The following is a 14,236-nucleotide window of genomic DNA, read 5'->3' as shown; positions in this document are numbered from 1 at the left end:
ATGCAGCGTGACTCTGCAACTTTTGTAGTCTCTTTCGCAGTTTCAAACCTGTCCAGCGTCGGTTAAAGTGCACTAGATCTCGTCTTTCTAGACGCGCAATTTCATTACACTTGTGCATCATTTCCTGTTGAGCACAGTTTTTTTTTTTTTTTTTTTTTTTTTTTTCTTTAGAGCCTGTTCACAAAAAACCTGCTTCATGTGACGATGGCTCAAGGAGCTGGAAGTTGTACACCGTTTCGAGCCTGATTGTGTGCCGGCTGGGCCAAGTGAAACCAAAGAAGCTTTCACAGCAACAGGTTTGACTGCATCATGTAATCCTTGTACTACTGTGAGATGATTTGGCTCAATCATGCGTGTAAAGATGTCAACAGCCCTGATTTGGTTTCTCTGCTTGAGACTTCTGCCATGAGGATGATTCAACTCACTCGATCATGTGTCTACATTCATTCCTGCTGAAATGACAAGAATTGTATTGAAATGGGTCATTTTGCCAATCCTGGAAGACGTTCTGATTGCCCAGGCCTCGTTCCTACCTGATTAAATGCTTCCTCTATATCGGCACAATTCTAGAAGTTTGCCTTTTTATATTTGTTTTGTATTTATGAAGTTTTTTTGTCATGTAACTATGGCTGGTCTGGTCAACAAACTTGCTCGAAACATGACAGAGTTTGTACTCTCCTGTCGTGAAACTATCAACCTAGTATTCTAAAAATATACATTAGATTTTTCAGTTTATTCTTGAAGGTCATTTTAATAAAGGATATTAGAGGAGGTGAGTGGACTGAGGAACACATGTAGCCCAATTCCTTTCCAATAAATTGGGCCTTTTCTGATGCTCCTCCTGTAACCCACTATAATTTCCTAAATCTAAAGATTCAAAAACGACCATACTCTGGCTTCAGCAATTACTACTTCCAAAATAAGTTTCATAAATAGAAGAATAAAATAAGAATAAAAAATCAGGTGTTAACTTTCTAATTGTACTCTGGTGGATAAAATAAAAGTGGCCAAGAAGAGGACTCGTTCATATCCTCTTCATCTCTTCATTGTTTGTCTCCAACGTGAAATATGTCCTTCCTTATGTAACAGATATAAAAATAACTTATAATATATATATATATATATATATATATATTGAAATTAATGCATAGTAGCATTCTAGCATCCTTCAATAGTTGCATTCCTTGACCACGTTGAAGAAACTCCACCAAGTTGTGAGAATTTCGAACATGTTTTTGAGACTAAGGAAAGCATTTCTGAAACTTTTCAATCCAAAATAAAATGATCGAAAATGTGTTTGTCATTAAATGCCTTTTTCGAGGTTTATGGAATTACTGAAGAGCATTATGACTGGCAACTTAATTAAATGTTCCATACTCTGGATTGGATGCACAGGCTTGAAGCATAAAGTTTGCTGTAGTCTCAGCAATAATCATGGTCGAAAAATGTACATTGCCAGTACATAATTATTGGCAAACCATCACATAATCACAAAATATTAAATTTTAAAATAAAATAAAAATAAGTTAAAATAAAGATGGGTTACATCATGCACATCAGATATCATCATTCAAAGTTTAATTTTGAAAGACTTACACGCCTGCAATAATAATTTTTTATAAGAATAAAAACAAACAAAATAAAATCGATAAAGGATATCTTCGATGCATTGGGGAAATTTTAATTTATTAATAGTAGTTGTTAGATTTTAATTTTTATCTTTTAGTTCGTAGATAACCATGTCAGAACACATTTTAAATGAGGATTTTAATTGAGAGTGAAAAGGAGTTTTCATTGGATTGAAACAAAAGCAAAGTTACTTTTCAACTTTCAACTTTCAACTTGCCAACATTTACAACTGAAACATGTTGTGAATACCACTGTGGTTCTTGTAAACGTATTTTGTTTGATATCCACAAACATGTATTGAACAAAGTTATAAAGACGAAAAGAAATAAAAACTAATTCTTTTTTCACACAAAACAATACTATGCTGACAATTGTTTTCAACTTTGGCAATAAATTAAATTACAATTATTTTGTACTTTTTAAAACATACATACAATCATGGCATGTAGAAGTATCAAATCATCAAATCCAAAAATATCAGCGTTTAAATTATCCAAAATACCAAAAACCAAAAATGCTAGTTTGTGACAGCATTCGGATACGCACTTGCAGCATCAAACCCTGATTTACACAATTTCTTCACGCAGCAGCGTTGTCCACACCATTACAGCCACATGCTAAGACATGAAGAGTTTAAGGAAAAGAAAGTCTCCCATGGAATTGAGACCTCTTAAGCAGGGCTTGAATCATTTTTGTGTACTAACAAAGGAAGTACTAGAGGGACATTCCCTTTGATCAACAGCATGAGAGAATGGTGACAGTGCTCAGCCTCACTCTTAATCAGCCTTCTGCACACAGTACAAGTAATAAGACATTCTCAATTGTAAAATGAACAGGGGTACTAGCCACAAGCATGAGGAATATAATCAGAGGAAGATTTTTCAATGGAAAACATTAGCAATTGGTTCTATGGTGATCGTTCCGCTAGTTTTTAACCGCCGCCAGTGGTGATTCAACCAGCTGGAGTCAACAAGCTGCGGCGATTTACCACTTGGGTTTGTTTTTTGAGCAAAGCTGCAGATAAAAGCAAGCTAGCAACTGTGATGGCATGGAAAATTGGGTTCAGAACAAGGGCCATTGACACATGGTTGTGGGAGCACATGAAGTTTTCCAAGGGTTTTTCAGAAGTTTCACATACGGATTCGTGATCCATATGGTGAGCCTTGTGACTGGAAAAACGTGATCACCACACGGAGCGATCGGATTCGGCGAGTTTACCAATTTGGGGTGGGGCGGTGGGGGCAGAAAACCAGCAGATATCACATGAATCGACAAGTACTTGAAGCAATCGGCAGCGAGCACTGGTGGAGACGAGGGTGGCTCAGGCCTCTAAAACTTGCAACGGGTGGAGGATTGTCATGGGAGCTGGTAATCAAGCAACGCTGATGGTGCGTGAGAAGAAGAGATTGCAGCGCCTTTCTGTGTGTGCCAGGTACTTGCGCAATTCCATCGCCGAGCTCGGCTAGCGCCAGTTAGTATACTACATGATGGGATGAGATCTTGACAGGCAGAGTAGAGTTGAAGAAACCTGGAAGGAAGATCATCATCTCGTGTGTGTAAGAGGCTGGACGTACTGCAGGTCTGGCTGCGCAGCCAAAATACAAGGCTTACAGCTTCGCTTGTAAGCCCATGGTGGCATGGAAAAACCTTCCTACACGAGCTTGCTCAGCTTTGTATTTCGTCGCATCCTCTTCGTCGTCGAGTGCGAGATTCCTTCGCGGTTCTCTCTTTGCCCATGTCCACGAACATTGCTGCTTCGGAGGCCTCCATGGTGTCAGTTAAAGTGCTATGAGAGTCTTCCTGGTTTCGTTTCTGACGAATGTGGCGGCCGGTGTGCAGTTACACTAGGATAGTCTTGGAGTTTGTGGGAGGGTTTTCTATCGCCTGAGAGTTGTCTCTCAGCCATCGGCGTTCGTAATCAGCTGGTCATCGAGCGATTGAGCTGTGGAGTTCCGATTGTGATTTCATTTTTTCAGTTACTGGGCATCGTCAATCATCGTTTAAAGTGCGTTACAGAGTCGCTTTGAGGTCTCACGGGTGACTGCACAGCTGTTCTTTTCGATTGCGTCTTTTTTAATTTGGTCGCGTACTAAGTTGTGCTCGACGATTGATTGCTTTCTTGAAATAAATTCAAGTAATTACTACTGAGAATTTAAGCTTCTTCTTGTGGTTAAGGCCGGTACTCTTGTAATCTGCACACCGAGGATGCTCAGTTCACCCAAAAAACATGTTATCAGATAACCGTAAGCCGTTTTGTCTCGTACTTAGGAAGGTTTTCAGCGTGCTCTTGTTGCGTTTGAAATAGGACTTGGATTCAAAAGGAGTTGAAGTAGGTGTAATAGAAACTCTTAGATATGAGAATTAAGAACTCCTTCACCAGCTCCTGGAGTCGGACCCGAAAAACAGCAACCAGTGTCTAAAGAACTAGGTGTTTACAGGTTCTTCAATCTATTCCCCTAGGCGCCATTCGTGAGGAAATCCACTTGAATGTTATGGCGAATCAGCTTCAGGAGTTCACGCGGGTTTGAAGAAGCCTGGCATCGAGAGTAATAGACGGGAGCCGCTGTGTCGAAGAACTTTTCGGAGCTTTACAGCGAGAATGGATGGAGATGAACCGGAACTTTATCACGTGCTGCAGAAACTTGAGGTGAAGCATTCCGTTGTCAGGTAGAAGTCGATCCTCGCCCAACCCACTCCCTCCAAACTAGAATTCCTTCGCTAAGAGGGATTCATATCAGTCTAGATTCAAGAAGGTTACAAAACCCAAAGGTGGGAGGATCACAACACGAAACTGAAGGCGAATAAACATTTATTTCACTAAAAACAGAAAAGCACAAAGAGCACCAGGGATCAATGGCCAAGAAGGTGGGTCTCAACGGATGGCTGCAGAGAGTAAGAGAGACCGGAGAGCACAGTGATGTGGTTGTGAGAGTTACTGGCGAAGAATTTCGGCTGCATATGCTGCCCTTAAGAAATGAGAGCGGCTATTTTCGTGATCTACCGAGCTCGTCGAATGGGATCGAGCAGGTTGACGAGAAGACTGGATGCAAGCTTGTTAATATTCACCATCTTCCCGGTATGTCGTTTACTCTCCAAAGTGATGACCAAGCATTAAACTTTGTCTTCAACATGCATCCAATTGTTTTCTTACATGATTTTCGAACTATTGTCCATAACGGGATTCTTAGCAATATGCTGCTAATATGTGTGGCCAGGTGGAGTAGAAGGTTTCGCCATAGCTGTCAATATGTGTTATCTTATAAAACCCAGTTTCACGGTGAAGAACGTGGCCCTCGTGTGCGCGGCAGCCGAGTTTCTAGCAATGGAAGACGTGACAGAAAGCGCGAGAAAATTCATGCACTCAAACATCTTCTCGCACTGGCGGTACTGTGTGAATTACTTGCAGAACTACACCCGCATTGGATCTCCCGTAGACGAATACGTGGAATTTCGCTGCCAAAAGGTGCTCGCCACCGCATGTGTGAAGTGCTTCACCGAGATTAAGCATGTCTCCGCCCCTTCGGCGTACATCTCTGGGCCTCTCACCGCAGTCCCCCCCAAACAATCCTCCTCCGCATGCCAAACCTTAACGGAACTCCTAGTCCAAGTTTGCTCGTTACCTGACATTTACGCAGCGGAGATCATCAACACCTTGGTAGACTCCGACGTAAACTTGAATCTGAAATGTCGGCAAGGGCGCAATGTACGCAGATGGTTGGAAAGTGTTATCGATGATGAGTGCCAGAGCGACAAAGCTCGATGCTACGTTCTCTTATGCTTATCAAGGATGCTGCTAAAGAATGCGCCAACGAAGCGACCATGGATGGAGCTGTCTTCGCAATACTGGTGCAGCTTGCTGGAACACGCAGACCAATTGTTGCCGCTGTTGGGTGATCCTCTCAAGGTATGGCACCACCTGATATCCTCCTCTCCTTTCCTTTGAATTAGGTTCACGTCTCTCGAGCTGGGAGATCAACCCCCAACTGTTTCTGAGCCATAGTTGTAGACCTTCAGAGGGTATGTTTCGATGAAGATGTCTCACAAGAGTGGAGGCAGTTGAAATACCTCTGAAGCCTGCCTGTTCATGTCGTAGACTGATCAGTTGTGTATGGAATTGAACATTCGTGACGTTGTTGCAAGACTGAATATTCTATCGGAGGTTCACATCTGGAAGTCTACAGAAACCATTCCTATTTCAAGGTATAGACTCTAATTGCGAAGGGCCTTATTCTTGGATTCTCTTATAAGTGCCGAGGCACCGAACACTTGCTTGGGATTAAAAAAACCAACAGCACCCGCTGGCCTGCGCCAGGTCACTTGAAAGACATGTCCACAAAGTTTGCAACGTCGATTTGCTGAGCCCCATAACACAGTGTATCCATGTGGGTATGTAGGAAAGGCTAATAGGCGTCAAGGCAATGCTAGAAGAAAAGATTGGCGAGAGCTTGAACGAGATGGACGAGTACCTTCGAGACTACAAGTTCGGGCCCGACACTCTAATGTCCTTGGTGGAGTACTATATCAGCATGGGCGAGTACACAGAGCAATCGCTGGAAGAGATCGCTGGCGACGTAGACCGTTTCTTGTGGTTCTACGCAAACGAGTGCTCCATCTCCGTCGATGCATTTATCAGCCTCGTCAAGGCCTTTCCACCGTCTGCACGAGACTGCCACGACACTATCTATGGCGCCATTGAGAAACTGATTTCCACCGCACCGAACTGTTCTGCCGAAGAGCAACAGCAGCTGTGGAGCCTCATTGATCACTTCAAGCTTAGCCCATCCGTAAACGAGAGAGCCCTCAACAATCCTGTGTTCTTGAGCCAACCCGAAATTCTCGAGAGCGTACTTCTACACCATAGCCAGGAACTTGCCAAAGTTGACGACACCGATGGCCGACACCTCCGGCACATCATGCAAAAAGTCATCAACGCAAGCTTGAAACTGCTTGAAGAAAACTCGCGACGCTCCCGAGAGATTCTCGAGCTCCAGAGACAATACGGGGAGCTCCTCGGCTGCCGATCCCAAATGCTCAACCCCGAGGGGATCGTCGATTTGCTGGGCAAACAACATCATTCCAACTTGAGCCAAAATTCTAGTCTCCAGCGTGAAAGTGAAACAGAGGAATCCGAAATCTCGGACAGTCCATCGCTGGCTACTGTGAGCTCCACAGGTGCCACCTCCAACCGATCATCCTCTCACATGGCGATGTTACCCAGGCGAAATGTAGAACCCCCTTATCCTTATCAGACAATCTCTTGAAAAACTTCAAAACTTCAAATCCTAACAGCAACTACGCATAATTTGTACATACCACTTGATGGAACCGCGTCATAGTTTCAAAAGATCTGCAAGAAAACTTGTGTGTCTCTTCCGACATTTTCAGAAGTAGCGAATGGAAGTTATTGAATTTCAAAAACAGTAAAATTCGTGGTAAGATAATTTGGTCTCATGAGGTGAAGAATCAATCAAATTAGAGTATGTGGATGGGTTGATTCCTCACGAAGTTTTGGTGTACCTGTGTGGAGCTGGCAGTCTTAGGATCCGGCAGGCGTCGGCTGGCAGAAATGTTCCGGGATGACATGGCTGATTGCTCAAGTGCATCGTGTTGAAGAGCAATGAAGTTCGGGACTATGAGCGTCGACCCGTCGTTGCGAAACTCATGTTACTCGTGAGAACAAGGCGCTGCAGGCTTTGATGAATGTTGCAGGATGGATCCAAACTTGTGATTGGGGGCAGCTCATCCAGAAACCTGCAAAGGTTTTGAAATCCTTGCGGAATTCTTACGCACCCTCCGCTGAAGACAACCTAATCCAACATGAAACCAAGGTATGAGTTACATTAGTTTGCACGTGATTACTCAAAATCCCGAGTGGGCGATCTCAGGGATCATCTCGTGAATAATTTTGAAGGACATTCGAAGGATTACAAGGAGCCACTGCAGTGTAACCCAAAATTATTCCCGAGGGTTACAACCTTTTTTTTTTTTTTTTTTTTTTTTTTTTTAACCAGTGGGTCTTCGCAGCAACATCATCAAAATACAACGTCGAGTTCTTTTAGAGGGAGACTTAGGGACTGTCTACACACGGCAAACTTCCACATGAACTGCACCATCAGTTCATCTATTGCATTTGTGATTGAATTCCAGCAGGCACACAACTTTATCGTTTGCTGAAAGTTACCGAGGTCCTTAGTAAAGTCTGCAAGTATGCTTCACTATGGCTAATGGAGTTCACTGTGAAGCAGAGTTACATGCAAGGAACTCTCGCAAACTCAGATTCTTCACGATATTCAATCATACACAAGTGTGGTGCTGCAGCTTGTTTATAAAGAGCTCCAGAATTCTTGAGAAATCATGATATGAACTTGAGAATGCTTCAGATTACCGATTGTAGGATTGTTGATATCTGTGGATTTGTCAGTTGGGTTGTTATGCAGATTAACCTCTTGAACCACCAAGCATTTCCAGTGCAACATTTTAAAGCAGGTGTGCACATTGCCGCATAGTCACAATGAGTGCCAACAGATTTCTTCCTCGATGCTGTTGCTTGTGTAGAACTAGCCTGTAGAAGATGGGGAATGAGGAGGTGTTGGAAACATGATACGTATGTTACACAATATATTGTGTCTAAAAGTGACACCAAGAGTCACAACTCTTGGTGTAAGGTCAATATTTAGTAGATAGTATTCTATATATGAGACTAGTGTACTATATAAAATAATTCTTCCAATATTTCCACTAGGATACTAATTTTCATCCTTGAATTGGATTTCATCCATAACAAAATTTCATTCATTTTAAAAATAGATATGTGTGAGGAATGTAGGATTTCAATCTCTTTTTAGATATTATGATGTTGGCGAACTCTTGTGGAGTTCACCCACTACTTCTTCAATTCTAAGAAGGTATTTGACTTTTTCTATTGATTTATGTTTGTTTGTTGCTTCATGTTTGCTATTCACACATTTCTCATTTTGTTGTGGAAGGAGGGACTATTGCTGCTAAAAGACATATTACAAATGCAAGCATAGTTGCAAACTCCAAAGCAAGCATCTATACAAGGTCGATCATAGATGCAATTGTCTAGACGACAATCTTCACAACAAATACAATGATAAGCTCCATAGCATACTTAGCTATGAATTCCACAATAGGGCATTGCTTTAGCTTTTATTGTCTCTAGCATGCCTTATTTTTATTGTCTCTTTGCAATTTAGATAGATAGGATTTTTTTTTGGAATTTTAATATTTTATGGATTTGGAATAAGTTAACCTACTATATTATCTCCCACTCCATGATGTATGTCAAAATATGGATGTTGTATAAGATCTTGTTGTTTTGAGTAGATTAGCAAAGCTTGAATGATAGAAAATATTTTATTTATTCTATATTTAGAAGAACTTGATACATGCCTATTTAATGTAGGTATTGGAAATTTTTCTTCTTTGGAAAGAAACTTTGTAAATACATTTGGTGTCATATGTGTGGTTGGTACATATTACAATTTGGTTTCTTTAGCAAAGATCTTATCTTTGGTGAAATGGTATTGTGTGTCTACATATTTGCTTCTGAAATGATATTTGGGATTTTTACTAAGAGCAATGGTACTTTGGCTATTTAAATATATGGTGGTTGATTCATGTTGAAGAAATTCAAATTCATGTAATACCTTTCTCAACCATATGGCTTTAATTGTTGCTTTTATTAAAATCATGTATTTTGATTTTGTGGATGATAAAGTGATATATTATTGTTTCTTGCTATTTCAAGAGATAACTCTTTTAACCAATAAGAAACAAAATCTAGAGGTGGAGCATTAGATATCCTTGTCATCTATCCAATTAGCATCAAAATAATCATATAGAATATCACCTTGAAGTAAGTATTGATATTTTTATTTAAAGTTTAATGTTCCTTTTATATACTTCATAGTTTTTCTCAAAATTTGAATATGTGTAGATCTTCATTTAGAGAGGTATTGAAATAAGGCCAAACTATGTCAAAAATCCAAGATCCTTCTATTCTATAACATAAAATCTTATCACAAAATAGGATAAAACAGACCAAAACACAACTAAATGGTATCGTAATATCTAAAGTCTTGCTTGAGAATGCTCCAGGCACGTGGTTGTGAAAGGTAGAATAGAAATTGCAACAACAAAATGCTAACTCTAATAGAATACTAACTAAACTCTAATTAGACCATAACAATGCTAAACAAGCTTTAATCAAATTCAAAGAAACCTTAAAGTAATTACAAAGAAAAAATAAGAAATCTTAAAGAAATATTAAAATGATCACTAATATATCTCAAATAAATTTCAATTCAATCTTAATCTAATTCTACTTAAAATCCTATTAAACTTCAATCAAACTTTAGGCCAAAAACTAATTAAATCTTAAATCCTACAAAAATCCTAAATAAAATCTAATCCTAATTCTAAAAAAATCCTAACCAAATCCTAGATCCTAAACCAAATCCTAAATCCTAAATCAAACTCTAACCAAATCCTAAAACCTAAATCAAATCCTAATCAAATCCTAAATCCTAAACCAAATCCTAACTAAACCCTCAATCCTAAACCAAATCCTAACCAAATCCTAAATCTTAAATCAAACCTTAACCAAATCCTAACCAAATCCTAAACCTTAAATCAAACTCTAACCAAACCTTAATCAAATCTTAATTCTAAATCAAATCTTAACTAAATCCTAATAAAATCCTAAATTCTAAATCAAACCTTAATCAAATCGTAAACTCAAAACCTAACCCTAACCAAATCCTTAATCTTAAATCAAATCGTAATCAAATCCTAAATTCTAAACCAAATCTTAATCAAATCCTCAACCCTAAATCAAATCCTAATCAAATCTTCAACCCTAAACCAAATCCTAACTAAATCCTAAATCCTAAATCAAATCCTAACCAAATCCTAACCAAAATCTAATCCTAAATTAAATCCTAATCAAATCTTAAATCCTAAGCCAAATCCTAACCAAATCCTAAATCCTAAAATAAACCCTAACCAAATCCTAAATCCTAAATCAAATCCTAATCAATCCCAAGTAATTCCTATAACAGATTTAAACCTCAATTATTAATAAATAAACAGTGGATTTTAACTCAAAATTTGCACACTTCTTAATAATTAAGTTAACAACAAGTATAAAAAAATTGAAAATGATCAAAATTACCAAATAGACAATAACCTCAAGAATGTACTTGGGTATTGGCTAGCCTCCTTTTTTGACCTTGATGCTAATTTCTAAGAGCCAATATCTCTCCTTTTCACTATTTTATTGATTTCAAAATTTTTATATACATAGGAAAATAATTCTACTATCTTTATACATAAATTTCACTTCAATCCAACTAATAGATTGCAAGAAATCTTAAAATCCACACTGCACCTAAAATTCTACCTTCTAAGATCTTGATCCACTTAAACTTCAATAATCCTAAATTCAACCATTAGATCAAGCTAAAATTCACAATACATATTAAACACAACTATAACCATTAATCCACAAAATTTTACTTATAGATCTATTACAAAACTCTTGAAATTGTCCAAAATGGCAACTCTATTTTATTTCACAAAATCCAAGTCATCCAAAACAAACTTAATTTTGTAAAGTTCTTACAAAGTCATTACAAATTCAAAACACACAAAAAAAATGCTCATAAAAACCTTATTTAGTCTACTATCAAATTCCACTCTCTAATTTGCAAAATAATCCCAAAGTTGTCGTAGTTGCTCAATTTTATGCCTTAGAATCTAATTTTGACTGAGGTTGATAATCGGCCCTCTTTGAATATCAAAATTTTTTTTTTGAGTTAATTTTTATTAAAATCAACTTCTAACTTCTTCCTATAAATGATCATATTCTTTATTTTTCTAATCTATTTTATTTTATTTTATTTATGGTCCAACAAAGTAAGTAGAAGGCCATTTTGTAAAAGGCAATATTGGTATTTTTTAGTTTTACTACCCTTTTGACTATTAACTATATTTCTAAGATAATTTGTTCTAATACTTTGAACTAAGATCTCTTATATTATAATAATTTCTATACTCTTTTACCTATTAGTCATATTATATCATGACAATAGAACTACAAAAAATAGGACATGAAAGATAATTGAGCAGAAGGAAATATAGAATAGAATAGAATTGAACAAAAAGATACAAAACCAAAATTTACTAAGAGAAAGGATCTGAATCCATACCTGACCAGATGCCCTAAAAGGCCTCAGATAGTTTGATTTATACCTTGTCCTACTACCCTAGATTTTTTAGAATATTCTTAGGTAGTAGGCTCCACTTAGATAATTACCTTAAACTTCTTTTTTAGAATGTTATATGATAGGCTCCATCTAAATAACAGCCTTAAGTCTTTTCTAAAAGGTTCCATGGTGGAACCTACCTAAATAACCACCCTTAATTCTTCTAGAATGTTTCATGATAGATCCTATGTGAGTCATCAAATTGACTCACTTATTATTTTAAGATAAAAATATGCATTTAAAATGCTTTAAATCATAATATATAGTAAGTAGTATAGAAATCCTTAGAGAAATAGAAAATTAGAGTGTTAGTGGTAGAAATGGAGTCTTAGTAAGTCTTAGAGGTAATTATCTATACTGGTTTAGTATTTTTATTCATTATTGAATAAAAAGAATTAATTATTAAGACCAGATTTTAGGGTTTGATCTTCTATCTATATGTACTACTTATAAAAACTATAAATGTTAGTAGTTCGAAGAAGCATGAAAAAGAACCTCATGTCATTTTAGTTATTGGTATAAAAAAAAAAAAAAAGAAAAAAAAAAAGAAGAAGATTTATAATAGATTTAAATTGATTTTTATTATTATCAAAAATTACTAAGATAGGAAAATTTAGCCTTACATAGATATTAGCATTGTAGAAATATTATAGGATTTTCCAAATTTTATTTAGAATTTATTTATATTTTTTTAGGAATTTTTAGAGTAAGGTTTAAGATCTTAGTAAAAATGAGTTTTACCACTTCGGAAGCCATTATGAAGAAAGGGAGTAAGATTTGAAGGCCATATTAAGTTCACAAGCTAATTGGGTGTTTTTAAACGCCATGGTGAAGTCAAAAATACAAAAAAATAAGTTTTACTAGTAGAAAATAGAAGGACCAGCAGCTAGTGTAATTCTTGTAGGAAGGGAGGTGCACAAGACCCATATGGGTTGTAGCACCTTGAAGGTAGTTAAGAGGATAAGACTAAGGCCTCGTAGCCTCTCCTAGACACCTGACATATACTACATGTGAGCCTTGGTGAGGCTCAAATCCTTGATCTATAAGCAAATTGCCCTTGAGGTAAAATATTTTCACTTAACTTTTTGTTTATTTACTTGTTGTTTCAAACCTTCATAACTTACTCATAGTAACTCGGATTTATATGTTTTAAACCATTGGAAAGATAAGAAAATTACCTATCTAAAAATATATTTTTAACTTTTTATTTTTACTTTTTTTTGGATGAAAACATAGTGAACGGAATGTGAGTAAGTTTTGGAGTGTGTATTTGCTTGTATACATTTCTTTCACTTGTTTGTGTTGTTTTCTTCTTTTTTTCTTATTCATTGAATTTTCTACTTCATACTACCTATTACAAACAACTCTTAATTGAGGCCATCTTGTAATTTGGATAGACGGGTAAAATGTACACTCACATTCTACTTGGTCTACTAACCTAACCCCAATTCTAGAAACTTCCATGGTTCTAATTATCTATATAATTATCTTTTCTATATCTTATTACAATTAATCTTCCTCCACTAATATATAATGTCCTCATTTTGGTACTGATGGTATCTCCAAATTATCTCTTTATAATGGCTAAGATCTTGTACAGGTTTCCATGTTGCATCGTGAATGGAATAACCTTTTCATAGAACTTTGTATTGAAGTTGTGCATGTCCATTGCCACGATGAAGGTAGCAACGCTCCAAAGTGCTATCCACTTCATATTTTTGTTGGTCATCAACTACAACTAGTATTAGTGGTAGTTGGTATCAATCTAAAAAGTGCTTTTGCTTGGTATGAAATTCCTTCAATTGTAAAACATAGAAGACTGGATGGACCCGAATAAGTTGAAAAAGCTCGAGGAGATATGCAACATCAAAAATCACTGCAAAAATATGAAAAGGTCCAAGCCATGAAGGTGCTAGTTTCCAGATTTGGATTGATGTAGCAAGTGGCAAGTTGGTATTGGAGAGTAATATCTCATCACCCTCTTGAAAGGTCTTGTATTGCCAATGGTTATCCACATATCACTTTTGTCAATTTTGTATAATAAAGAGGCAGTACCATGCTTCTTGTAAGGCCATTGTAAGCTGTTGTATAAATTCCTTTGTTGTCGGATTGTTGGTATTAATCAAACAATAGAGAGTTGCTGGCATAATTGGACGTTGATTGGTATTAAGAAAAAATGGTGAATGACCAATATTTACTTGAATACTATCATTATAAGCAAACTTTAAGGGTATCAAGTATTCATCTCAATGATTATAATGAACCACCTCAAATGTCCATAGCATATCTTCTAAGGTCCGATTTGTATGCTCTATTTA

At 37.1% G+C, this 14,236-nt stretch overlaps 1 protein-coding gene and 1 long non-coding RNA gene across 6 annotated transcripts; one reads left to right on the top strand and one right to left on the bottom strand.

The window, feature by feature from the left end:
- Nucleotides 1-2,523: 2,523 nt before the first annotated feature.
- Nucleotides 2,524-7,981, top strand: LOC112287306 (phototropic-responsive NPH3 family protein NPY4). 5 transcript variants are annotated; one of them, XR_012218440.2, is made up of 6 exons: nucleotides 2,525-3,061; nucleotides 4,068-4,705; nucleotides 4,845-5,533; nucleotides 5,770-5,829; nucleotides 6,024-7,061; nucleotides 7,164-7,981. XR_012218440.2 is itself a non-coding variant. In XM_024530201.3 (5 exons), the coding sequence occupies exons 1-5, from the start codon at nucleotides 4,483-4,485 to the stop codon at nucleotides 7,238-7,240; spliced, it is 1,827 nt and encodes a 608-aa protein (XP_024385969.1). In that variant the 5' UTR covers nucleotides 2,524-4,482; the 3' UTR covers nucleotides 7,241-7,981. The 5 variants fall into 5 exon arrangements, 2 of the variants coding, with proteins under 2 accessions (XP_024385969.1, XP_024385965.1); XM_024530201.3 differs by having other exon boundaries at nucleotides 2,524-4,705; nucleotides 6,024-6,801; XR_002971228.3 differs by having other exon boundaries at nucleotides 2,525-4,705.
- On the bottom strand, nucleotides 7,260-8,202 carry LOC149988186 (uncharacterized). The gene is made up of 2 exons (XR_016504912.1): nucleotides 8,015-8,202; nucleotides 7,260-7,436 (listed from the first exon to the last, which is right to left on the bottom strand). It is a non-coding gene; the product is annotated as an uncharacterized LOC149988186 (long non-coding RNA).
- Between the last annotated feature and the right edge of the window lie 6,034 nt (nucleotides 8,203-14,236).

Source organism: Physcomitrium patens, chromosome 10 (genome assembly GCF_059467195.1).
Source record: "Physcomitrium patens ecotype Gransden chromosome 10, ASM5946719v1, whole genome shotgun sequence".
Classification (NCBI taxonomy): Eukaryota; Viridiplantae; Streptophyta; class Bryopsida; order Funariales; family Funariaceae; genus Physcomitrium; species Physcomitrium patens.
This window is presented reverse-complemented; position numbering and strand designations above follow the sequence as displayed.

Coding starts and splice junctions, on each gene's coding strand:
- LOC112287306 (XM_024530197.3), top strand. CDS start 4,483: ATGGCCAAGAAGGTGGGTCTCAACGGATGGCTGCAGAGAGTAAGAGAG. Junction 4,706..4,844: donor TAATATTCACCATCTTCCCG/GTATGTCGTTTA, acceptor ATGTGTGGCCAG/GTGGAGTAGAAGGTTTCGCC. Junction 5,534..5,769: donor TGTTGGGTGATCCTCTCAAG/GTATGGCACCAC, acceptor CGTTGTTGCAAG/ACTGAATATTCTATCGGAGG.